Source organism: Rhinolophus ferrumequinum, chromosome 21 (genome assembly GCF_004115265.2).
Source record: "Rhinolophus ferrumequinum isolate MPI-CBG mRhiFer1 chromosome 21, mRhiFer1_v1.p, whole genome shotgun sequence".
Lineage (NCBI taxonomy): Eukaryota > Metazoa > Chordata > Mammalia > Chiroptera > Rhinolophidae > Rhinolophus > Rhinolophus ferrumequinum.
In genome coordinates, this window is record NC_046304.1 from 32,608,223 (window position 1) to 32,633,129 (window position 24,907).

The 24,907-nt window shown below is 38.7% G+C and overlaps 1 protein-coding gene across 12 annotated transcripts in view; it reads left to right on the forward strand.

The window, feature by feature from the left end:
• Positions 1-344: 344 nt before the first annotated feature.
• SPAG9 (sperm associated antigen 9) overlaps positions 345-24,907 on the forward strand; it is a 108,944-nt gene continuing 84,381 nt past the window's right edge. For 4 of the 12 annotated variants that reach the window (XM_033089469.1, XM_033089470.1, XM_033089473.1 and 1 more), the window contains exons 1-2: positions 345-825; positions 24,220-24,340. In XM_033089469.1, coding sequence (XP_032945360.1) covers positions 523-825; positions 24,220-24,340 — 424 coding nt within the window. In that variant the 5' untranslated portion in view covers positions 345-522. The remainder of the gene's footprint in view (positions 826-24,219; positions 24,341-24,907) is intronic. The other 8 variants (XM_033089464.1, XM_033089471.1, XM_033089468.1 and 5 more) reach the window with 4 other exon arrangements.

A 24,907-nucleotide genomic window follows, 5' to 3' on the forward strand; every position in this document is an offset into this window, starting at 1 on the left:
TTGTGAGCTGTAAAACAATAGAAATGTTAGTTATGTTAATTCTGGACAGCTACGCACGATTCCAGAAGCCCTCCCTTTCCTTTGGGCCCCGCCCTGCAAATCACGTCTAGAGCGCACAGTCCCCACTACCCTACTCTCGCAGTCTTTCTCACTGGCGAACGCACGGCGCGCGCGGCGCCGACTGTTGACGCCTGGCCCCGCCTCCGCCGGCGCATGATGACGCGTTGGTCCCGCCCCCGGCCGCGCCTGGCCTCCCGCGGGGCCCCGCCCATCGGGCAGACGCGGCGCCGGTCCCGCCCCGCGGGTGACGTGTGCCGCGCACGGCCGGGCCGCCCAGGCAGTTGGTGCAGCGGCCGTTGGGTTGAGTGCGCTCACCCCACCCCTCCCCTCCTCAGGCCCCGGGCCCCCACCCCGCAGGGCCCAGCCCCAGCTCCAGCCCCAGCCCCAGCCGGGCCCGTCCCGTGCGGGCCCGTGCCGCCCCTTCAGCCGGCGACGCCCCGGGCCGCCCGCTTGCCCGCCACCATGGAGCTGGAGGACGGTGTAGTGTACCAGGAGGAGCCCGGAGGCTCCGGGGCCGTGATGTCGGAGCGGGTGTCCGGCCTGGCCGGCTCCATCTACCGCGAGTTCGAGCGGCTGATCGGGCGCTACGACGAGGAGGTGGTCAAGGAGCTGATGCCACTGGTGGTGGCCGTGCTGGAGAACCTGGACTCGGTGTTCGCGCAGGACCAGGAGCACCAGGTGGAGCTGGAGCTGCTGCGGGACGACAACGAGCAGCTCATCACCCAGTACGAGCGGGAGAAGGCGCTGCGCAAGCACGCCGAGGAGGTGAGGGCCGGCTGGCTGCGGGGAGGGTCCGCGCCGAGTGCCGGGGCGGCCGGGGTCGCCGCCCGGCCGGGGAGGGGAGGCGCGCCCGCGTCCGGCCTGATGGGGGCGGGCCTGCCTGAAGCGGAGGCTCGCGGACCCGCCTCGGCGGCCGCAAGGTTCCCGAAACCCCCGGCCGGCGTGGAAAGCCGAGGCAGGCTAGTGGGTGTCCAGGAGAAGGGAGGGAGCTGGGGAGGCAAGGCCCGGGAGGAAACCACAGCCTGGCATTGGGGCACCTAGGGTGGGCTGGGGGCAGAGATTTCAGAGTGTATGGTTGCCTTTTGTAGTTTAGGGAAGTTTCCGACCACCATAAGATACTCAGATGGCGGTTCAAACTTTTACCCTGGGGACGGGGGTGCATTTAAATACTTCTGTCCTGGCTTCGTAACTTCCGCTGACTCCAAAACCTTTCCCGGGGGTTACTGCTATGGGAAGTTAGAGCTCTCCCTCTTTCGATCATGTTTTTTCTTGACGTTTTAACCCTGTTGAGAAAGAGGTTTTATGTTACGTTTCATGTGCCTCGGTTGACTCTTTGTCAACCCTGAGATGTTGTATAGCAATACTCTGTAAGTATGGAGTATACAATTTTATTTTATTGGTATCCCACAGCAAAGCATTCCTCCATATCAGGTGGTAGGTAACCTTGGACAGTTCCCTTTAAATATCCTGTTTGTTTATCAGGAGGACTGGCGGGGGCGGGGTCGAGGAGGTGTAGGTGACTTGTTGGCAGCCCTTTTACGACTGTAATTTCCAGGTGCGCTTGGCGGGCTAGCACCTCAGCAGTGACCTCAGTACCCGCACCGAGGTCTGTGAACCTTTTGGAGCTCTGGTGGTGTTCAAGAGATAGGTCTTCGACTTTTTGAGACTTTCAAGGATTTTCGCTTTCAGGCTGTGTTGGCATTATTCCGATGGAACTATCTAATGCAGGGGAAGTATCCTATTCATCTTTGTTTCCTGAGCATCTAGTATACCTGACTAAATTACAGGATGATTGAAGGAAGCTAACTCATTGAAGGAATGACGTGGTATGTTTCAAAAATACTTGCAAAGGTTTTAGGATGTGAGATTTGTTTACCAGCTTGTTTCCTAACACTAAGTAGTACCACTATGTAAACTTTCTGTTTCATCACATATACCTTTGTGACAGGTCAAATCGTTTTTCTTTTTTAAGCTTGACTGTAGTTATGATTTTTAGTTCTGATTCTGTGATCCATTTGTCTCAAAGAAATGTTGTCAAACAAAATTGACTTTATTTCAAGAGCATTTCCAAGCATATAGGGAAGGAGCGGTTGGAAAAAAAATCCAAGGATGGGGGTCACAATTTCCACTAGTTTATTAGCACTGTTTATAGAACAGAGGTCATGTACTCCTTCTGAGGTGGCATACATACCAGGTCTTCCTGCTCAGACAGGCCCTTGCTAATGTGTGGATGTACTTGGATCGGACTGGGAAATTAATCACATATACACAGGTGAGGAGCACGCCCAGCATGACCTATAACTTCGGATAAAAGAAATACTCCCTCCAGTCTTAAACTGTCAGTCCATGCAAAAACCAGGGCAAAATGCCAGGGTCACATGTGCCAAGAAAACCATCTGCCACAGATTGCAGAATCAGAAAATAAAACTAACTGCTAGACTCTGGATTGCATATTAATTTCTTAAGCAAATGACTTTAAAAATAGGTTATCCAGTGACTTTCTTGTAATTTATACTTTTTCAAACACATCTATAAATTCTCTATAATGAAACCTTCGGGCAAAGGGCCATGACCTGAGAATAGAGAACACTGATGTAATGCTAGATGTGCCAACTCCCAGACCACAAACATAAAACCACCTTGTTATCAGTCTTCATGTAAGATCATAAATCAAGTATTACCCTCTACCCAGAAATTCAGTCTCTTTTAAGTCAATATGCGGAAGGGAATTCTGTGTTTAATTTTCTGTGAGTGTTTTGTTTGTGGCCTTTAATATGGAGACTAAGAGTCTGCTATTATAGCAAAAGTGCCTCAGGGTATTTACAGCAAAAGTATTTAAAAGCATGGAAATTGTCCATCACTAGAAACTGTAAAGTAAATTCTAAACACCTTTGTGGAAATTTAGGAGGATATGTAAATGGTGAGAATGTTTTAAGAGGTGTGAAGTGCTATCTCTTGCTTGCAGGAATTCTCAGCAAGGAACCAGATGTTTAATCTTTATTATAACGATATTACTGAATTTGAATAACTTCTCTCGTTTTCTTTGCTTTTATTTGAATTTTTTGTGTGGCATTAACCTCTTTTTGTAAGTCTTCAAAAACAACCTAAAGGAAGGCTGATTTTTGTGATCCGTTTCAAAAATTCAGGAACCCTATTATCATATTGCTCACTACTTTCCCCTTTGGGCTCCCTGCCCCAGTCTGTCTTTTCATTCCTTAACCATGTTCTGTCTGATGCTTTCGCCTGTGCTGTTCCCTTGGCCTAGAATGATTTTCCTTCAGAGGTTCACCATGGCTAACTCCTCACGTAGGCTTAGCTTCAGTTTAACTTCTTCATCTAGACCATGCCTGTCTACTCTATGCAGAGTAAGCTCTGCGAATCTATGAACAATTTTTTGGTAAATCAGTGATTTTTAAAAACAAAAATCTAGATAGAAAATGATCTGGAGAAAGAGGTTCTTCGTGGGAAGAATATGTTAGTGTTTTTCATATTTTTTGTTTGTGCAGGTTTTCATTCTTTAAAAATAGATGTGCTTTCCTTTGAATAATTAAAAAGAAAAGAGAATTTCTCTGATAAGTAGGCAAATGAGTTAAAGAACCTTTTTTTAGGCATTTAGTTCCAGGTGATTGTGGACCTTGTTTCTTATCATCATTCTTTGCTCCAAACATCAATTTTTGCTCCAAAAGACGCATTAGAGCTGATTGGCCGGCTAGGTCTTATTTTCGGGGAAACACGATAGTTCTCATTCATTCATAAAAATATTTTAATTAAAACTGTTGAAGTTACTTTGATTTGTTTGCAAAATAATTTACAATGATAGTTAAGGTCATCTCTTTAATAAATAAAAAGGGAGGGGCGGCCTGTTGGCTTAGTGGTTAGAGTGCAGCACGCATAACACCAGGGTCACCGGATCTATTCCCACATGGGCCAGTGAGCTGTGTCCTCCATGACCAGATGGAAACCAACGACTTGACTTGGATCTGATGGGTCCTGGAAAAACACACTGTTCCCTAATATTCCCCAATAAAAATTTAAATAAATAAATAAATGAAAATGGAAGTTTCTGTCTTGTGACTTTTTAATCGTGTCAGGAGTGAAGAGTGATTTTGCATACTTTATAGTTTTAATTTGTTGATGTTGATTATTGAGGACTTCGGAAGTTAAAAAGCCAAAATTCTACTTTTACTTCAACATTGTGTATTCTTGCCTTTTACAGTTACTTACATTAGTAATTGTGAAGTTTCTTCCGATTTTTAGCCTTAATTCTATCAGCTCTGGTGTCCTAGGAGGTGAACACTAGGTTTTATTGCTGTTATGTAGGTTTTATTTCACTAAAGTGGAGCAGCAGAGGAAGAAGGGTAGTTTAGTTATATGCACAGGTGATCTGTCAGTACAGGAGAGTAAGTTGCTGGTCCATGGGCGGCTGTGGGGTCGTTGCTTTTCGAAATGGTAACCGATTAACCATTGTTAGCTCTTAAGACAGCTCTTACCCTTTCTTTTCCTTCAGAGATTTCTTTTTTTTCCCCAGAGATTTCTGAATATAGGTATCTAAATGAGACAATTATATATCCTTGCTTTAGTGACGTTCACATTTTTACTTAATCTCACAAAACAGAATAGCAAAATGGATAGGATAAGGACAAGTACCTAAATTGGATCAGGTACCTTTAATGAGAGGATAGAGTAGTAGAATCAGGACAACTCACTGGATTGCTGTGGCATGTGCCACACACAGGTCACTGATCCGCTTCTTGCCTAAGTTTGATTTCTGTTTCTTGGACTTCTTTTTTTTAATTTTATTGGGGAAGGGGAACAGGACTTTATTGGGGAACAGTGTGTACTTCTGGGACTTTCCCAAGTCAAGTTGTTGTTCTTTCAGTCTTAGTTGTGGAGGGCGCAGCTCAGCTCCAGGTCCAATCGCTGTTGTTAGTTGCAGGGGGCGCAGCCCACCATCCCTTGCAGGAGTGGAGGAATCGAACCAGCAACCTTGTGGTTGAGAGCCCACACTCCAACCAGCTGAGCCATCTGGCGACCCGGAAGCTGAGCGGCAGTTCATTGACTTCATTCTAGTTGCGGAGGGCGCAGCTTGCTGGCCCGTGTGGGAGTCAAACCGGCAGCCCCATTGCCCAGAGCTCACGCTCTAACCAACTGAGCCACCCGTCCGCCCATTTCTTGACTTCTTAGCTTTCCTTTAACTACACACTACATACTTAAATCATCTGAAGCCACTGATTCCCAGGAAAAGTAGTATTAGAATCTAGCCAAATATGTGTTCTTTTGTTCCATTGACTAATGCCTGAGTTATTTTAAAAACACCTTTTTTGCTGTGCTCAGCACTCATAATGAATATGGCTGTTACGTGAATAAATTAATAGGTTGAGTTTAAAAATATCAACATAAACCTAGTTCAATAATATATATAAAGTCTCTATTCAGAAAGCTGATATTTTGAAAATTCCCCCCCCCCCCCAGCATTTTATTAGGAAAATTTTCAAACATACAGAAAAATTAAAAGTACACTGATCATCTGTACATCCATTACCTACATTTAGTAGTAGTTTTATTTATCTACCTATGTACGTGTATGTGAATGTATACATGTATGTGTGTATATAAATATACATACAAGCTACGCACAACATGAGGTCAGACAGTTGAAGTTCGCGAAGTCATCCTAGAAAAAGTGCTACATACCTCACTGCTGCATATCACTACGGTCACCTTCGAAGTACTCCCCTTGGGAGGCTATGCACTGAGGTCAGCAACTAGTCCACCCTTCAAAGCAAGTTTGGAACTCTTTTTCTGGAATGGCCATCAGAGCTGTCGTCGTATTGCCCTTGATGTCCTGAATGTCATCAAAATGACTTCCTTTCAATATTTCCTTTATTTTTCAGGTAAAGAAAGAAGTCATTGGGGGTCAGTCAGGTGAGTAGGGAGGTGTTCCAATAGAGTTATTTGTTTCCTAGCTAAAAACTCCCTCACAGACAGTGCCGTGTGAGCTAGTGCATTGTCGTGATGCAAGAGCATGAATTGTTGGCGAAAAGTTCAGGTCGTCTAACTTTTTCATGCATCCTTTTCAGCACTTTCAAATGGTAAACTTGGTTAACTGTTTGTCCAATTGGTACAAATTCATAATGAATAATCCCTCTGATATCAAAAAAAGGTTAGCAACATTATTGCAATAAGTTTGCGAACTTAATTGTCAGACCTTAAATATACATATTTTTAAATTACTAAACTATTTCAAAGTAAATTGGAGATGTAATGACACTTCATCCATCAGTACCTAAAGTACTTATCTCAAAAAATGAGTGCATTCTACCTCAAACACAATATTACATTTGAGAAGATTTTCTAATATCTTATACTCCAAGTTAAGTTTTTTTCCCCCTTCTTCTGCCTCCCCACCACTCCAGTTCAAGCCGTTGTTTCTGTCTAGTTGTATAGGACACAGCTTCCTGGCCCATGCTGGTATTATGAGCTTTGGGCTCCCCCCAGCTGAGGAAGTCGGTGGGCTCACCGCTCATGTTGGCCAGTGGCCGCCGGCCGCTCCTGGCAGCACACGGCAGCCCACAGCAGCCCAGCTCCAGGGAGAGCTGTTGTTCACAATCTTAGCTGTAGAGGGCGCAGCTCACTGGCCCAGGTGGGAATCGAACCAGCGACCTCGGCATTAGGAACACAGACCTAATTTTAACTATTTGCTTAGAATCTTCTGATAGACATTTCTAATTGGATACAGCAGTAATACCCTACAGTAACAAATAGAATGGTTACTTAAAACAGCATTTGAAGAAACACTCATTCTGAAGAATAGTAAACATTTATTTTTTGGACATTGAAAGATATATTGGTTAAAAGCCTCTGCTTAGGCTATTATGGTATAAATAATTATTTTAATTATCAAATCCTCAATTTGAATTTTCTTTGTTACCTGTTATTCTAACCTCATTTTTTTTGTTACTGCTACCTATTCAAAAACAAATACCTTTTAAAAAGTTAAACAGGTTGCACAGAAGTGTGGAATCAAACAGGCTTTTGTAAAACCAGAAGGGTAACTTTTTAAAAAGAGTGTTGTTTGTCTACTATGAAAATAGTCTACTTGGACTTGTTTGATGTGATTTGGGAAATATTTGACAGAAATTACCCGCTCATTTGTGGCTCTGTTTAATTTTAACTCTTTAAAGAATACTTTTATGCTGAGATAGGAATTAATTTACTCAGTTTTAATCCTCTCTAACCTACCTGAGGGCCAGGAAGTGAACAAAGATTTCTAAATAGCTAAAATGAATATCTCAAACTGTGCAGTAAAGTTCCTGATCTTGGCTTACTGAAAAAGCATTTAAAGGCAAAGTACTTCTTTACCCTTATTTTGAATAAAATAGTTTCTTAGCTCTCAGCAGGTTATAAACAGCAAAATTAAAAGGGTATCTATTAGCAATAAGTACTTATACATAACAAATGGCAGGTGTCTCAGAAGCAGGATACTGAAAATTACAAAAACCAATATCCTGCAGTGGCCATAGGCAAGGGCAATAGGGTCAGATTGCCTTAGTTCAAATCCTGGCTCTATTACCTCCTAGCTGTATAATTATGGGCAGGTTTCTTAATACCAGGCCTCAATTTCTTAATCTGTAAATAGCGATAATAATAACAACCTCACAGGAATTTGTGAGGATTATACAAGAAAAATGAGTTTTTCGAAGTTCCAGGCATTTGGTTAATATGTACTAAATGTTACCTGTATGTCTGATGTCTACCTACCTATTTACCCATCTCATATCACTTATAAGACAGATGTTAATTAAACACTGCCCAGAGTGGGGGTTCAAGAATGAATAGTCCAGGGTCCTACCCTTAAGGAGCTCATAATCTAATGTAAATGACTAGGGCAGCCTTAGGTGAGCATTTTAAACAAGTACTCTACCGTTTCCCCGAAAATAAGACTTAGCCAGACAATCAGTTCTAATGTGTCTTTTGGAGCAAAATTTAATATAAGACCCTGTATTATAGTAAAATAAGACCATGTCTTTATAATATAATAATATAATATAATACCGGTCTTATATTAATTTTTGCTCCAAAAGATGCATTAGAGCTGATTGTCCGGCTAGGTCTTATTTTCGGGGAAACACAGTATGTACAAGGTGCTAAAAGCCTAATTCAACTGAGAGATGGCTTCACAGAGACAGGGTGGGTTATGTGTCACAGAGCCAAAGTATGCGAGGTTTGAAAGTATATGACCTATTCAGAAAACTACAGAAACATGATATTTATTTTTTTGATATATTTAAGTACTAAATATTATATTAGTTTTCTATATTTTTTTTTAAATAAAATATACTAGCACTTCTGCCACACAGGGGAATGGCAAGAATTGAGATTGACTAGCTAATCACAGGTCCGAAAGTAAAGGATGGTGTTGTCAAATTAAGATTTTTATCTTGAAGGGGTCTCACACTATAATGCAGTATGGTTTATAATCGTGATTCACAGTAATTCAGAATGATGATTCTTACCAACAAAAGGCTACATTTTTTCTAATATATTCCATTTTGAGGAGGGAGATATATATATGAAATTTTAGAAATATTTTTCATTAAAACAGATGATAAAAGTGTTTTGGTGCTTCAGTTTTTTCTTAAAAGTATGGTTATGAAAGTATGAACAGTATGGTTATGATTGTTAGTAATATTAGTCAACTGATAGTATTAAATATTGTTGACTTTGAAAATTTTCATTCCCCCAACAGACTGCATTAAAAAAAAATAGACCAACTTGAGGTTTTTTCTCAAGTTGACTTTATATAGTTGAGACTTTATATAGTTTATATAGTTGCCACCATATTTTTTCCTTAAATATTTTTTATTGTGGTAAAATATACATAACATAAAACTTACCATTTTAACAATTTTTAAGTGTACAGTTCAATGATATTAAATATATACATTGTTGTGCACCCATCACCACCCTCCATCCTCAGAACCTTTTTTTTCTTCAGTTTTTATTTATTTAACTGTGTTTTTCCAGGACCCATCAGCTCCAAGTCAAGTAGGTGTTTCGTTGTAGTTGTGGAGGGCGCAGCTCGCAGTGGTCCATATAGGGATCGAACCAGCAACCTTGTTGTTAAGAGCACTGCGCTTTAACCAACTGAGCCAACCAGCCGACCCCCCAGAATCTTTTTATCATCACAAACTGAAACTCCATACCCATGAAACAATAAGTCCAATTTTCCCCTTCTCCTAGCCCCTGGAAACCACCTTTCTATTTTCTGTCCCTATGAATTGGACTATTCTAGGTACCTCATGTAAGTGGGATCATATAATATATGCCCTGTTGTGTCTGACTTGTCTCACTTAGCATGTTTTCAGGGCTCATCCATTTTATAGCATGTACCATAATTTCATTCCTTTTTAAGGCTGAATAATATTCCATTTTATGTAGTATATATAAATCTCTTATCAGATATATGATTTCCTAATATTTTCTCTCATTCTGTAAGTCGTCTTTTTACAACCTCTTGATGAGGTCCTTTGAATCATAAAGGTTTTTAATGCTGATGAAGTCCAGTTTATCTTTTTCTTTGATTGCCTATGCTCTTGGAGAATGTATAAGAAACCATTGCCTAGTTTGAGGTCACAAAAACAGCTGTTTCCTTCTAAGAGTTATACTTTTAGCTCTTATATTTGTGTTTGATCCATTCTGAGTTATTATTTTTTATGTATGGAGTCCAAATTAAATCCTTTGCATATGGATAATCTAGTTGTGCCAGCATTCGTTGATGAGACTATTCTTTCCCCATGGAATTGTCTTTGCATCTTTGTTGAAAATAAATGTGAGGATTTATTTCTGGAGTCTCAATTCCATTCCATTTATCTATATGTCTCTCCTATACCAGTACCACTCTATTGTGATTACTGTTGTTTTGTAATAAGTTTTGAGAAGTATATCCTCCAGATTATTTCTTCATTTCAAGATTGTTTTGGTTATTCTGGGTTCCTCAAATTTCTACATGAATGTTAGGATTGGCTTGTCAGTTTTTGCAAAGAAGCTAGCTGGGATTTTCACAAGGATTTTGTTGAATTTGTAGGTCAGTTTAGGGAGTATTACCATTTTAATGATATTAAGTCTCTATCCATGAACATGGGTTGTCTTTCCATTTATTTAGATCTTTAATTTCTTTCAACAATGTTTCGTGGTTGTCAGTACAAGTTTCATTTCTAACTTTTGTTCTTTTTGATGCTATTGTAAATTGAATTGTTTTCTTAATTTCATTTTTTTTTTTAAGATTTTTTATTGGGGAAGGGGAACAGTGTGTGCTTCTGGGACTTTTCCAAGTCAAGGTGTTGTCCTTTCAGTCTTAGTTGTGGAGGGCGCAGCTCAGCTCCAGGTCCAGTTGCCGTTGTTAGTTGCAGGGGGCACAGCCCACCATCCCTTGTGGGAGTCGAGGAGTCGAACCAGCAACCTTGTGGTTGAGAGCCCGTGCTCCATCAACCTGAGCCTTCTGGCCGCCTGGGAGCTGAGCGGCAGCTCATTGACTTCATTCTAGTTGTGAAGGGCGCAGCTCGCTGGCCCATGTGGGAATCGAACCAGCAGCCCCATTGCCTAAAGTTCACGCTCTAACCAACTGAGCCACCTGTCTGCCCCTTAATTTCATTTTTGATTGTTCATTACAAGTTGTTTAGCAATAGACTTGATTTTGTATATTGATCTTGTAGCCTGCAACTTTGCTGAACTCATTATTTCTAATAGGTTGTGTGTGTGTGTGTGTGTGTGTGTGCGTTCCTTAAGATTTTTTAATAGACAATATCATGAGGTCAGCAAATGAAGGTAGTTTTACTTCTTTCTTTCCAATCTTGGATGTCTTTTATTTTTCTTGCCTCATTGCCTTAACTAGAACCTCTAGTAGAATACTGAATAGAACTAGCAAGAGTGAAATTTTTGTCTTGTACCTGATTTTAGGGGGAAAGTATTCAGTCTTTAACCATTAAGTATGATGTTAGTTGTGGGGTTTTTGAAGAGCACTTCATCAGGTTGAGGGAGTTCCCTTCTAAAGGGAACAAGAGAAACCACCTCTTGTTTTAATTTCCTTTTTTCAGATCACCTAGTTGTAGAGTGTTTTTATTATGAAGTATATTGAATTTTGGCAAATGCCTTTTCTATAACTAGTCAGATAAGCCAGTGCTGTTCAGATATATTTTTAGGTACAGGTGGTTTTTTGTTTTTTTGTTTTGTAATATCTGGAAATATTTAACTTTTGACAAGGTGGAAGTCTAATTTTATAACTCAGGTTAAGTTTGAGTAGTATACAATTAATCCTTTAAAAGGCATATGTATATACCAGTAGTGTATGAGTTATTTCCCTGTATCTTTGCCAACACTTGACACTATCAGACTTTGTTTTTTATTGCCAATCTGATGTGTGTGAAACCACCTCTTGTTTTAATTTCCTTTTCTCAGATCACTGGTATGGTTGAGCATATTTTCTTGATGATTCTACTTTCCTTTTCTGTGAATTGCCTGTTCGGTTTCATATACTCATAACTGGCAACAACCTATGTCTGACTAGATCTAAATTATACTTTATAATGGTTTTAAGTATTATGATCACCAATGGCTGATAATAAGATCATTGAGTGAAAAGGACTGGGAAATCTCATTTAAATGAGACCTAAGAGATGTATCATCCAAATGCAACACATGGACTTTGTTTGGATCCTGTCTTTAAAAGCATTTATGAAACAACCGGGAAACTCTGAATGGTGACTGGATAGTCCCTATTATTTCATTAAGGATTGGGAAATGGTCCATTCTAACTCAATTAATCTTTCAGTATTTATTAACTAAATTTTCTTATAAAGGAAAACTTTCCCCTCATCAACTATTTGGTTACCTCAAGGTATAGTTTTTATAAGAAAGACAGGATTAAGTGCTAGATTCTTCAGTTTTCATATTTTTATAATTTTCCAAGAGTTCTTTCTTGTTCTTACTCTTCCCCCATCCCTCCTCTTTTTAAAAATAGCATACTGTTCTGGTTTCATGGATGCAATGACTTTCCTTCGGTCTCTTGAGTATATAAATTATAGTTTTCATTTGTTCGCTGCTTTGTGTATTTCCTCAGAGTCTTTTTTTTTTTTTTTTAAATATAGTTTGAGTCTCTCTCTTTCAGGTTGGAGCTTCAAGTACTTGATGACCCTTAATTATCCCTTCATGCTTTAAGAGTGAGGAACTGAAAAAGGAGGGCTAGAAGCTTTGTGTGTCTGGATGCAGTTTATTGCCTGTTGGGAACCCAGATTTCAGTACCCCATGTCCTTTTCTCAGAGACATAATAGTTTTTCCAAAGAAAGATAATCTTATTGGCGATGGGGGTAGTGGGGTGGTCGATAAGTAGTTATCATGGGAATCTGAGAGGGCAGGAAGGGAAAGGGGGTTGTCAGTATTACTGTTTGGTATGTAGATTTTACTTCATTCCTCTCATTTCTTTGGCACCTGGCTGTGCCCGGTATCCCCTACTCTAGAATTTCTCTTACTGAATTTCTTCAGGAAACAAATTTCCTATCTTCTGTGTGGGTGGGCAAAGCGGGCCACCTGGGTGCTCTGGGATGGCGCTAGGGACCTACTAGGGATAGTCCTAACTAGTGTTTTTAGATTTCCATTCATCCCCCCTCTTCTCAGGCCCCGCTTATCCCAATTCCCTAACCAATTACATAGTTTTCATAATATGAATCTATCATATTTACTTATCTATTGTCTGTTGATGGACATTTAAGTCATCTTCCAGTTTTAAACTGTTGTACTTTCAATGAATGTCCTTATACATGCCCCTTTTGTGCATATTGATTTGATTGTTTTTAAATTATTATTATTATTTTTTTAATTTTATTGGGTAACAGTGTGTTTTTTCCAGGACCCATCAGCTCCAAGTCAAGTCATTGTCCTTCAATCTAGTTGTGGAGGGCACAGCTCAACTCCAAGTCCAGTCACCGTTTTCAATCTAGTTGCAGTGGGCGCAGCCCACCATCCCATGCGGAAATCAAATGGGCAACCTTGTTGTCAAGAGCACGCTCTCTAACCAACTGAGCCATCCGGTCGCCCAGCGGCAGCTCAGCTCAAGTCGTTGTCTTCAATCTAGTTGTAGATGGCTCAGCTCACTGGCCCATGTGGGAATCGAACCGGCAACCCTGTTGTTAAGAGCACGCGCTCCAACCAACTGAGCCAACCGGCCGCACTTCATTTGATATTTAATGATAAGAAACTTACTATAAAATTTTGTAATATTAAATGCCACTAATAAATTATATTCCAAGTATTTATTAGCTTTTTATTTTGGAACTATCCAAGTATTAAAATAGACAGAATAGTATAATGAACTTCTGTGTACCCATCACTCAGCTTTAACAGTTATCAACATCAAGCCAATATTTTTCCATCTGTCCTTCCTGATTCCCGTCAGCATTTGCATCATAATTTTAAAATAGATCAAAAACTACATATCAGTATATCTCTAAAAGATGGAGTTAAAACAAAAACACACCTAAAAGTTATAGATGATTATTCTTTACTAACATTTAATCAGTGTTCACATTTCCCCAATTGTCTCATAAATGTAGTTTTATAGTTGGTTGGTTGTTTCAATCAGGATCAAAACAAGATGGCCCACATATTTATACTTGGTCTAATATGTTTAACTTTCTCTTAATCTGTAACAGTTCTTCTTTTCTTTTTTCCCCCCCTTGTTATTTACTTTTGAAGAAACAGAATCATTTGTATTAGAAAAAGTTTCCATGTTTTGGATTTGGAGGGGGAAGAAACCAAATGCCTCAGGCGTTGTTTAAGATGGTCTATCCTTTTATTTTTAAAAGATACTACACTGAAAAACTATTAGATTTAACTGAATTTAACAATAATTGTTCAATTTAATGGAAATATTTTTCTTCCCCCACTCTACAGAGTAAATGAGGACAGGGTAATATCTTGGTGGATACTTAGCAATAAGTGAGCCTTTTATTGTGTCAATTATTTTTTAGACAACTACTGTAGTCAAAGTTACTATTTTAAAGGGCCTTTTTCCTTCTTTTTTGTCTTGCATCTTTATTCCGATAAGCAACAACTTCTAGGGATTTTTTTTTTTTTTAAGCTTGAGGAGCTTGGCTGTTCAAAGTATTTGTTTGTTTTCCTCCAGAACAGCGAGGCAAAACAGCTCCTATAAGCCATCGGGACTTGAAACCATTTTGGTTCATCACAAAGCTTATTCTTTTTAGATCCTGACATAAGTCTGTATTGTCTAAAGCTTTTTTTTTTTTTAAACAGTGTCAGGTTGCTCCCAGGAGAGTTCCATCCGAAGTTACGTCAATGTTGTTGCTGGCCAATTAGTTATTGAGAGGGGAAAGGGATATCTAGTGAAGGTGTATTTATCATACATGCTAAAAAGCCGATTCATGGGCTCTCAACCCCCTACCCAATACTTTTTTTTTAAAAAGTGTGTGTGTGTGTGTGTGTGTGTGTGTGTGTGTGTGTGTGTGTGTGAGAGAGAGAGAGAGAGAGAGAGAGAGAGAGAGAGAGAGAGAGAGAGAGGGAGAGAGAGAAAGAGAAGACGGGGTGGGGGCTGGGGTTGACGTGCACCTACACCAACATACCAGAGGGAGCTGACCAACTCCTGTGCTGGGGAGGTGGTGGGAATAACCAGAATTTTCTAGAGGAAGGATGGTTTCATAATTTGAAAAATTGCACCTCTCCCACCTTGATTTTGATACTGCCCTAACCTTTTCATTTGTCAAATGTTATAGAGAGTGACCAACTTTATAAAGTTAAGCCACTGACAAGAAGTTAAGTCATGTTAAATCAATTATGAATGTTCATTGGCTTCTGGTGAGCATTCATTTACTTTTTGTTTCCTTCAGAATGTCTCTGGTCAGGGTAAAGCTTCAAATCTTATTTACATTGCATAAAAATAATGTGTTATATGCACATTATAGTAATAAAAGGAAACCTATTTGTATTGGGAACTATTGTAAATACCTTTAAAATATAGGAAAAAATGAAGTGTGTAAAATGAATCTATTTTGTATTTTAGTCCTGAAATACATCACTCTTGTATATACTGTCATGGTATATAGCATGAATCGTATATAATTAAAATAGAATTATCCCTTCACATTGATTTCCCTCTTCTTCAATATCCCATTTCAGAAATTGATTTTGATTAAAACGCCTATAATCATTTTAGGTCAGATGTTTAGCTCTTAGGCCACCATTGAAGAGGTGTAGGTCTGTAGTTTGTATTTTCCCCCTTTCCTTTATTATTTTAAAATATGTAAATCATGTTTATTGTTTAAAAAAACAACAGCAATTTCAGACTACTTAAGGATAAGGCTATTTTAAAAAGATAAAATCACCTTAAATCCCACCACTGCTAAACAACCATTACTAGCATTTTACTATCTGCCTCCAAACCTTTTCTTTTGCCTATCTATTTATTCTTCTAGTTTATAAAAGTAGGCTCATACTGTATAATGTTTATATCAGACCCCTTAAAGAATGTATGAAAAAAGTACCACTTTTTAAATAAATAACACTCTTTTCGTACATTCTTTAAGGACTTTGATCCACATTGCTAACCTTCAGGTGATTTGTATCAGTTATACTCCAAATAATGAGATGTATTATTTACAAATAAATATTCCATATGTATACTTGAATATCTGACAGATAGCCCACTTGATATTAAAAATCTATTATATTACCCATACCCATCTGTTTATCCTAGATAAGCTATACCACCATCTGCACCATTGGTCAAACCAGAAATCTAGACTTTTTCTTGACCTTTGCGCCTCTCTTTTCCCTTCCATGCATTCAGTCATAATCCTGTTTGGGTACCTCCAATACACTTTGAATTCATCCTAGTCTCTCCAGCCACACTGCCAGTGCTCAGTCATCTCTCATTTGGATTGCTGTGGTAACCTTTGCTCTTCCTTCAAATGTTCCCTTTTCACTGTGCTCCCCCCACCCCCCATTGCATTCCCTGTATCCTCCCAGACTGAGCCTTTCAGAGTATAATTGGAGTTTAGCATTCTTAATATGATCCACTATTCTGCAAGGCCCTGTATAATTTGGTCTTTATCTATTTTCCAGCCTCACCTCAGGCCATTCTCTCTCCCGTGTCTCTAAGCTTGGCCATTCTGGACTTCCTTACTTTCTTTCAGCCTCTCTTTGCTTGATTAACTTTTATTTATCTTGCAGGTCTCAGTGTAAATGTCTCAAAAATGTCTTCCCTGAGTCTCTTATATCAAGTTAGTTCCCCATAACACACTTTTTTGATATCTTGTACTATTTCTTATGTCACATATGCTTACAGTGTGGTTGCATTGTGTGTGAACTTGAACTATGTCATTTCATATTCAGAGTTTGAAATGCTAACTCATTTTAGAACATCTTGCAAGAATCATGTCATATACAAGCCTGCGACTGAGTTGTAAACCAAGATTGTGCTGTATCCCATGTCGGTGTTACTTAGGCAATAATAGAAATGCCAGTCATCCCTTATCAGCATTAATCTCAAATTAGGTGACTGGTGAATTGAGATCTTTGCAAATCCATCTTTTGTCAGTCATGCATTTTCTTTTTAACTTTATAAAATTTATTTTAAGTGTGTTTTTTCAGGACCCATCAGCTCCAAGTCAAGTCATTGTTTCAATGTAGTTGTGGAGGGCGAAGCTCACAGTGGCCCATGTGGGGATCGAACCGGCAACCTTGTTGTCAAGAGCACAGTGCTCTGAGCACGGCGCTCTAACCAACTGAGCTAACTGGCCACCCCTCAGTCATGGATATTTAATTCTGTTTACTTCTGCTAAATTTCAAGCAATGGAACTTAGGGACCAAGTCTGTCTTATAATCTATTATATTCTCAGCACCTTAGAATACTTAGGACAGTAGGAACTCAAGTTGTGTTGAAAGGATGGGTGGATGAATGGAATCTTTTTGCCACTTACTCCCTTTGTGAATCAGAGGACAGATTCCCAACTTACTCTTTGGCTAATGGTTTGCCCTTTACATCAGCTACTAAAATTTCAGTCCCAAATTGTATTCTCCGGGCATGCCATGATCTTTATGCCTCTATGTCTTTGCATGTGCTGTTACCTCTGCCTGGAAAGTCTTTATTTCATTCACTTCATTAGGTAAACTATTTCTTTTAGAGTCACCTGAAATGGCTTCTCTCTTTTAAAGTAGATTTAGTCACTTATTTGTCTATGTTTCTATTGTCCCATATACTTGCTTCCATTATAGAACTTAGCATGTTATATTGTTGACTGTTTACTGTGTTTCTTTGATGGCTATCATGAAAGAAGTGCTTGGATTGGATTGGATAGATAGAGTTTTAGTTTTATATTTAATCTATTTTTGAATTTGAATAAATCTTATGACATTACTTGTTTGTAGTACCTTCATACTCCCTTACTCCTTATTCTGTACTTCTGCTGACACCTGGAGAACAAGTCATAAATAGGTGTGTGGTTTAACTGTTATAATATTTTTCTTTGACTAGAAAGTGATAGAGTGGCCTATGTTCCTGTATTTATGAGGACGTTATCTCAGTTTGTGTAAGTAGAAAGCAGCCATGTTTCTTTGAAGTAAATTAAGAAGACTTTAAAACTTAAGCTTCAGTCATGTTTGTAGTCTACAAAGCTAGTGACAAGTTTCAGCAGTACTTACATGTGCTATTATTAGCCCACCTAGGATCTCTGAGCATAGAAGTGGAAAGCCTTACTGGAGAACTTTCTTTTTAGTCTAACCCATGTCTAACCCACGTTGCCTAATTATGTTCTCTATAATTATGAGAGGGTTATTAGGTATAGGAAAAGAAACAGTTCTCATTACCTCCCTTATACTCTCTCTATTCCCCACCCAGGAAAAAGCCAGGAAAAAGCGCTCTTGTTAGGACCAGGGATCCAAACCTTTTTCTGCCAAGAGCCCAGTTTTGGCACCGGATTGAATATCACGGCACCTTCTCTATTTTTATTCCAATTGTTTATTCCAATGTTTTTCTTAAATTCTTATATCAGTGTTCCTTATTTTCACTTTATTGCTAAGTGCCATATACAGCTAGGCCATTTTCTGAAGTTTTTTGTACTTAATCATGGGTGTTCTGTTTCCTGAGCTACTCTACCCTATAGCAACTTCTGTTCCCACGGTTTTCTATATTATGAAGGATATTTCACAAAACAGCGGTCCCAAACTAGCCTTTTTGACAGATATTTTTCTTGGCTAACAATTTAGAAAATTTCAGTTGTTTTTCCTTACTCTTTGAAGACTGTGACTGTTAAATATTTATCTTACTAGTCTTTCAGTGCTCTGTATGATCTCTTAACATGCTTTACCATAATTTTTTTTTGTTGTGCAATAGTGAGTAGATGGCAGCTGTGCATTTCCCAGCCAAGATATAATCATACACATTTAAATAGGGATTTTCAAGAGCAGAGAGATTAAAATTCTATTAAAACTGTATTTTAAAAAAATCAACATTTTCCTTGGGAGTGTATTCTATAATAGCTTTATGATCCTGATGATGTTTTTAAACAATAAAGTTGGATCTCCCATGTTACAATCACAAAATTAAAAACCAGTATTTAAAAATGGAAAAGTATCAAAATATTATAGACAAAAAACCTTCAACATTTACAATTTTTGTAAATAGGGGAAAATCATTCCTGATTTATGGTAGAACTTGAAGATGCACTGAAATTGAATACATAGTTTTGTGTTTCATGTATTTACTTTCCTGGGGAAAAGATTTATTTTCATAAGATTCTCAAAGGAGTTCATTATTCCAAAAAATTTAAAATCCACCATTTAGAATAAGAAAGAAAAGAACATACCCTTATGAGACAGATGCATTTCGTAGTCTCTACATTTGTCTGTTTTAATTTGCTGTAAGGAAAGGCCTGGGATTATGTATTTGCTGAGGAATATTTTCATTATCGTCAGTCCTTTCCTGTGAAGGGAAGCTGCAGAAACAAGAGATTTCCATTCGGCGATAAATAGCACTGCCCTTCCAAGAACTCACATAATTCTGGAGGAAAAAAACACACCCAAAAAAACCCAAAAAACTCTTCGGCCATATTTACTTAAGGTAATATAGATATAAGACCTCAGTAATCATAATAAAATGTGAAAAATTCTGAAGCTTGAATCATCTAGGTAGGTCTAAGGAACGGTAGCAGAGTAAGCAGATACCAGTTACTGTTAAACAGTTATGGATTATTCATGCCCTTCTGTAGCCAAACTGGGTCGCCAGGAAACAGAGCAGACATGAAGTTCTGTGTCCATATGATGTTTCTTCTCTTAGTCAGAAAGGAGGTCTGAATAGGCAGAATAATGGTAAAGCCAGTTATTTTTCCCCACCTTTATTGAGAAATAATTGGCATATAATACTATGTGAGTTTAAGGTGTGCAATATAATGATTTGGTATATATATTGCAAAATGATCACCACAATAGGTTAGTTATCACATCCATCACTTCATATACTGTAGCTACAAATTTTTTAGTGTGTGGCGAGAACTTTTAAAATCTATTGTGTTAGCAACTTTCAAATACGCAATACAGTGGTATTGTTAACTGTAGTCACCATACTGTTGTATATTACATCCCCAGAACTTACTCATCTTATAACTTGAAATTTGTATTCTCAGACCACATTCACCCGTTTCCCCAACCCCTCATCCTACCCCTGTTAATGGTAAAGTTTTTTGTTAGGAGTTTAGTAGCACAGCATTTTGAGTGTCACTTGGTAAATATCTGCTGTATGCACTTTAAAACGATATTTTATTCATAGCACAACGGGAGCTTAAAATAAGAATTTCTGGTTACTTACCCAGATATAGTAGTTCATTTAGCCAAGGGTGCATCATTTTCAAAACAGGCCAAAAAATAATTACATTTTCTTATTCTTAGTCTTTGCTCCTATCCCCAGGCAAAATGTTGAAATAACTTACTCATACTTTATCAGCAACATCCTGCTATATAGTTGATGGTTTCCGTCTAGTGTGGCCTTTATTTTATCTGCCTGCTTCAGTTTGGAGACAGTGAACACCTCTGGAAGGTGGGCATAGTGTGGTGCTCACAGTCACGTTCCACATGCCTGACACGTCGCAAGTAGCCATGGATATTTCTTGAAGGAACGATTTGTTTGAAAGATTTGTTAAATTTGCCTCTTTTCTGATATTTCCTATAACCTTTACTCCTTCGACATATAGTCATCTTTAGATTAATAGTCTGGAAAAATAAACAATCACTGTTTGAGGCTTCTAAGAGCCTCACAAATATGGAGTATTTTCATAGAAAAATATGGGCCAGGCGTACTAAATGTAGGTTTGTGGAAAGATTTAAGAGGTTTCTGAGCCCCTGAAAAAAATAGGCAAAATTTGGGGTGGGTGAGGACATTTTTTCTGGGGAAACATGGTTCATGGATATATCAAACTCCCAAATGGGTCTGTGGACCCTTAAATGATTAAGAACCCATGTTTCAACCTAAGTATCCTTTGATGGATGATTGGATACAGAAGATGTGGTACAAATATACAATGGAATACTACTCAGCCATAAAGAGATGAAATATTGCCATTTGTGACAACATGGATGGATCTAAGAGTATTATCCTAAGTGAAGTAAGTCAGATGAAAAAAGGACAAGAGCCATATGATTTCACTCATTTGGGATATAAACCAAAAGCAACAAATGAACAAACAAACAAAAACCGCAAACTCATAGACACAGACAAAAGTATGGTGGTTACCACAGGGGAAGAGAAATGGGGGTAGGACAAAGCAGGTAATGAGGGTCAAATATATGGTGATAGAAGGAGACCAGACTTTCGGTGGTAAGCACACAATACAGTATACAGATGTCATATTACAAAGTTGTGCACATGAAATTTATATAATGTTATTAACCAAGGTTATCCTAATTAATTTTTTGAAAAAAGAACCAGTGTTCTAGAGGTTGTAGATTTCAGGCTTCAAAGATAATAAAAACATTGGCTAATAGTTGACGTAAGGAAATCAAATGGCTCTTGAGGGAAAGTAGATGACTATATTAGGACGCTTTCCGTTTCTTATGATAGAAACCAACTCAAACCAGCTTATATAACATAGGAATTTATTGGCTTATGTAACTGAAAAAATAAAAACAACTGGGAATGCTGGCTCCTGGAACTACTGAATCTAGGACTCAAATAATATCTTTAATTCGTGTTTTATTCTTCCTCGCTCTTTGTTTTCTTTTATATTGTCTTTATTTTCAGGTGTGCTCTTTCCATATGTTGGAAAAAGATGTCTGCAGCTTAAGCGTGCTAGGTTCTTAGAGTTTGTGATCCCAGTGGAAGAGAGGTATTCTTCCTAATAACTGGCAGCTGTCCCAGAGAGGACTCTCACTGTTCTGGTTCAAGCCATGTGCCCACCCCTAGGGAGATGGAATGCTGACCAGTTGATTTGCATGGGCTGAATAGAATTAGCGTGAAACTGGGAAGAGGTTGTTCCTCAAAGGAAGGCAATGTGTGCAAACAAAAACCAATGTCCACTACAGTGACTGAAATGTTTCAGAACAGATAAATCATGTAATAGACAAAAAATTTCATATTAAAACTCAGGTGTATTTAGTGATACCTGAGTTTTTGGTGAACTCTACATTGTTCTATATGGGTTTCAGTGTTTTTTTTTTTTTTTTTTTTTAAAGAGTTTATTGGGGAACGGGAACAGAACTTTATTGGGGAACAGTGTGTTTTTCCCAGGACCCATCAGCTCCAAGTCAAGTTGTAGTCCTTTCAATCTTAGTTGTGGAGGCTGCATCTCAGCTCCAAGTCCAGTTGCTGTTGTTCAGTCTTGGTTGCAGGGGGCACAGCCCACCATCCCTTACCGTGAGTCGAACCGGCAACCCTGTGGTTGAGAGCACACACTCCAACCTACTGAGCCATCCGGCTGCCCGGGAGCTCAGTGGCAGCTCAGCGGCAGCTCACTGACTTCATTCTAGTTGCGGAGGGCGCAGCTCACTGGCCCATGTGGGAATCGAACCAGCAACCCTGTTGCCCGGAGCTCACGCTCTAACCAACTGAGCCACCCGTCCGCCCTGGGTTTCAGTTTTTTCACTCAAAACATTTTTTGTTTAACAAATATTTGAGCACCTGCTATGTGCCATCATCATTCTGCGAAGACAGCAGCAAACAAAAACAAATCCCTGCCCTCATGGAGCCTACATTCTAGTGAGGCAAGGCAGATAATAAGTAAGCTAAATTACTGCAATGCATAGTATGTTAGATGAGGATGAGTGCTGTACAGAAAAATATAGGGAAAGCAGGACAGAGTGAGTAGTGCAGTTTTAAATACAATGGACAAGGAAAGTCTTAGTAAGAAGGTGATATTTGAACAAAGACTTAAGGGGGTGAAGAGGGAGCGAGCCATTTAGATGTCTGGAGAAAGATGATTCTGAGCAGTAGGAAGCCAGTGCAAAGCCCAGGAGTGTTGGAGGAAATGCAGGGAGGCTTCAGAGTATGTGGAGTTGGGCAGAGGAGGAGGAAGTACTAGAGGAATGTGTCAAAGAAGTGTTTCCCCGAAAAGAAAACCTAGCTGGACCATCAGCTCGAATGCATCTTTTGGAGCAAAAATTAATATAAGACCCGGTATATTATATAATATTATATTATATTAATATTATATTATATTATACCCGGTCTTACATTATATTAAAATAAGACCAGGTCTTATATTAATTTTTTCTCTAAAAGGCGCAATAGAGCTGATGGTCCAGCTAGGTCTTAGTTTTGGGGAAATACGGTAAGAGGATGGTAGATTGTGCTGGTCCTGGGAAGCTGTGGGAAGGACTTTGGGAGAATGTAAGCAATCAGAGGATTTTTGAGCAGAAGGGTAGACTGATATACCTTACTTTTGAAAGGGTCACCCACACTTGTGTATCAAGAATGCACTGTGAAGGGCAAGCATGGAAGTAAGGAAGCCAGTTAGGAGGCTGTTGCTATTGAATTAATCCAGACAATCGATAATGGTGGTACAGACCAAGATGGTGGTGGGGATGAGGAAAAGGGGCTGGGACTGAAGGTAGACTTGCTGATGGATTAGACATACGAGGTATTAGAGAAAGAGAAGCGTGAAAGCTGACTCCAAAGTTTTGGGCCTGAGCAATTGACCGAAGTAATTGAACAATTTAGGTAAAGACCAGGAGGAGCAAGCATTGACATGTTAAATTTAAGGTGCTTGTTAGCCATTCAAATGAAGTTGTCCAGTTGGACATACAAATCTGGATTTCAAGTCTGGGCTAGAGACTGGGCTAGAAATTTGGCGGTTGTCAGCATGTAGTTTGTATTTAAAGCCATGAACCTGGATGAGATCACCAGGGAATAAGAGTAACAATGAAAAGAAAAAATTGTCCAAGGACTGAGCTAGCCAATGTTAAGAAGTTGAGAAGAGGAAGAACGAACAAAGAAGACCAAGAAAGAGCAGCCAGTAAAGTAGAGAGAAGTCCTGGAAACTAAGTGAAAAACATAAGTTTTAAGGAGGAGAGTGAGTGATCAGTTAGTTGTCAAGTAATCCTGATTAAGATGATGAGGGTTGAGATTTGATGATTAGATGCAGGATTAATCTCCATGAGTTTTAGTAAATTAAATTTGATTGGTAGAGATATTTCATGTTCTTCTTTTTAAACAATTTAAATTTCATGGTTCTGGTAACTTAGAAGACTGTCATTAATCAAATAATCATTTAACAAATATTTATTGATGTTCCATCATTCTTTTTTTTTTTGCTTTTTTAAAATTAAAATTTATTAAGGTGACAATGGTTAGTAAAATTAATATTCCATCATTCTTTAATTCTTTTTTGTTGTACATGTTATGTACAAAATTATGTAAAAGTTGTGTCTTGAATTCAGATAAATATGCAAAAATTATTTTGTCATCTTTTTCCTTGTCTGTTCAGAGGTTTTAAAACTTAATTTTTATAGAGAAACTAAAAAAGTCAACCGAAGTTTGTGGTTCTGAGATCTTTTTGAGTAGTTAATGCTGAATTGTGATTCTTGATAGCAAGAAACACCAGAGTTGATAATGTTATAAAGATTTCATTTTTCTAATGAAAATAATATCTATTTCTTCTTTATTAGAAATTCATTGAATTTGAAGACTCTCAAGAACAGGAAAAAAAGGATCTACAGACCCGAGTGGAATCTTTAGAATCCCAAACAAGACAACTTGAACTCAAAGCAAAAAATTATGCTGACCAGAGTAAGTAAGAAATACCTCTCCTCATAAGTACACATTAAAGAGTGGGCTCCAATAGTGGAGTGAGTCAACCTGACATTTGACTAGGGTTCCAAATATATGCTTGGAATTGTCATCCCAGACTTAAGAGTGAGACCTGGGAGTGAGGTTTAGTTCTTTTTAGTGCACATTTTCACATGATATCCATGTCTGCAGAAATGACTAAATCAAAAATTACCCATAAGACTCTCTTCTTCAATTTAGCTCTCAGCCTTTGTAGTTAACGGTATGCTATATCTGTTATGCAGGATTCTGGGGTGTGTATGTGGATCACCTCTTCTAATTTTGATCAACTACACAAAGTTCCATTGGTTTCTGTATTGCTCGAAATTTTTAAATATAAGAGAAACTTGAGCTTTGAAGTATGTATAAAAAATTACTGAATTTTCTTTTTTGTTCCTTTCTGGTGGCAAATGGCCTTTAGGGGAACAATGTCATTTTTCAGGATCATTTCATTTTTAACATAATTTCACATGTTATTCTTGATTTTAAAATAATTACTGTTTCAAACCCCAAGGATTGATTTTCCCC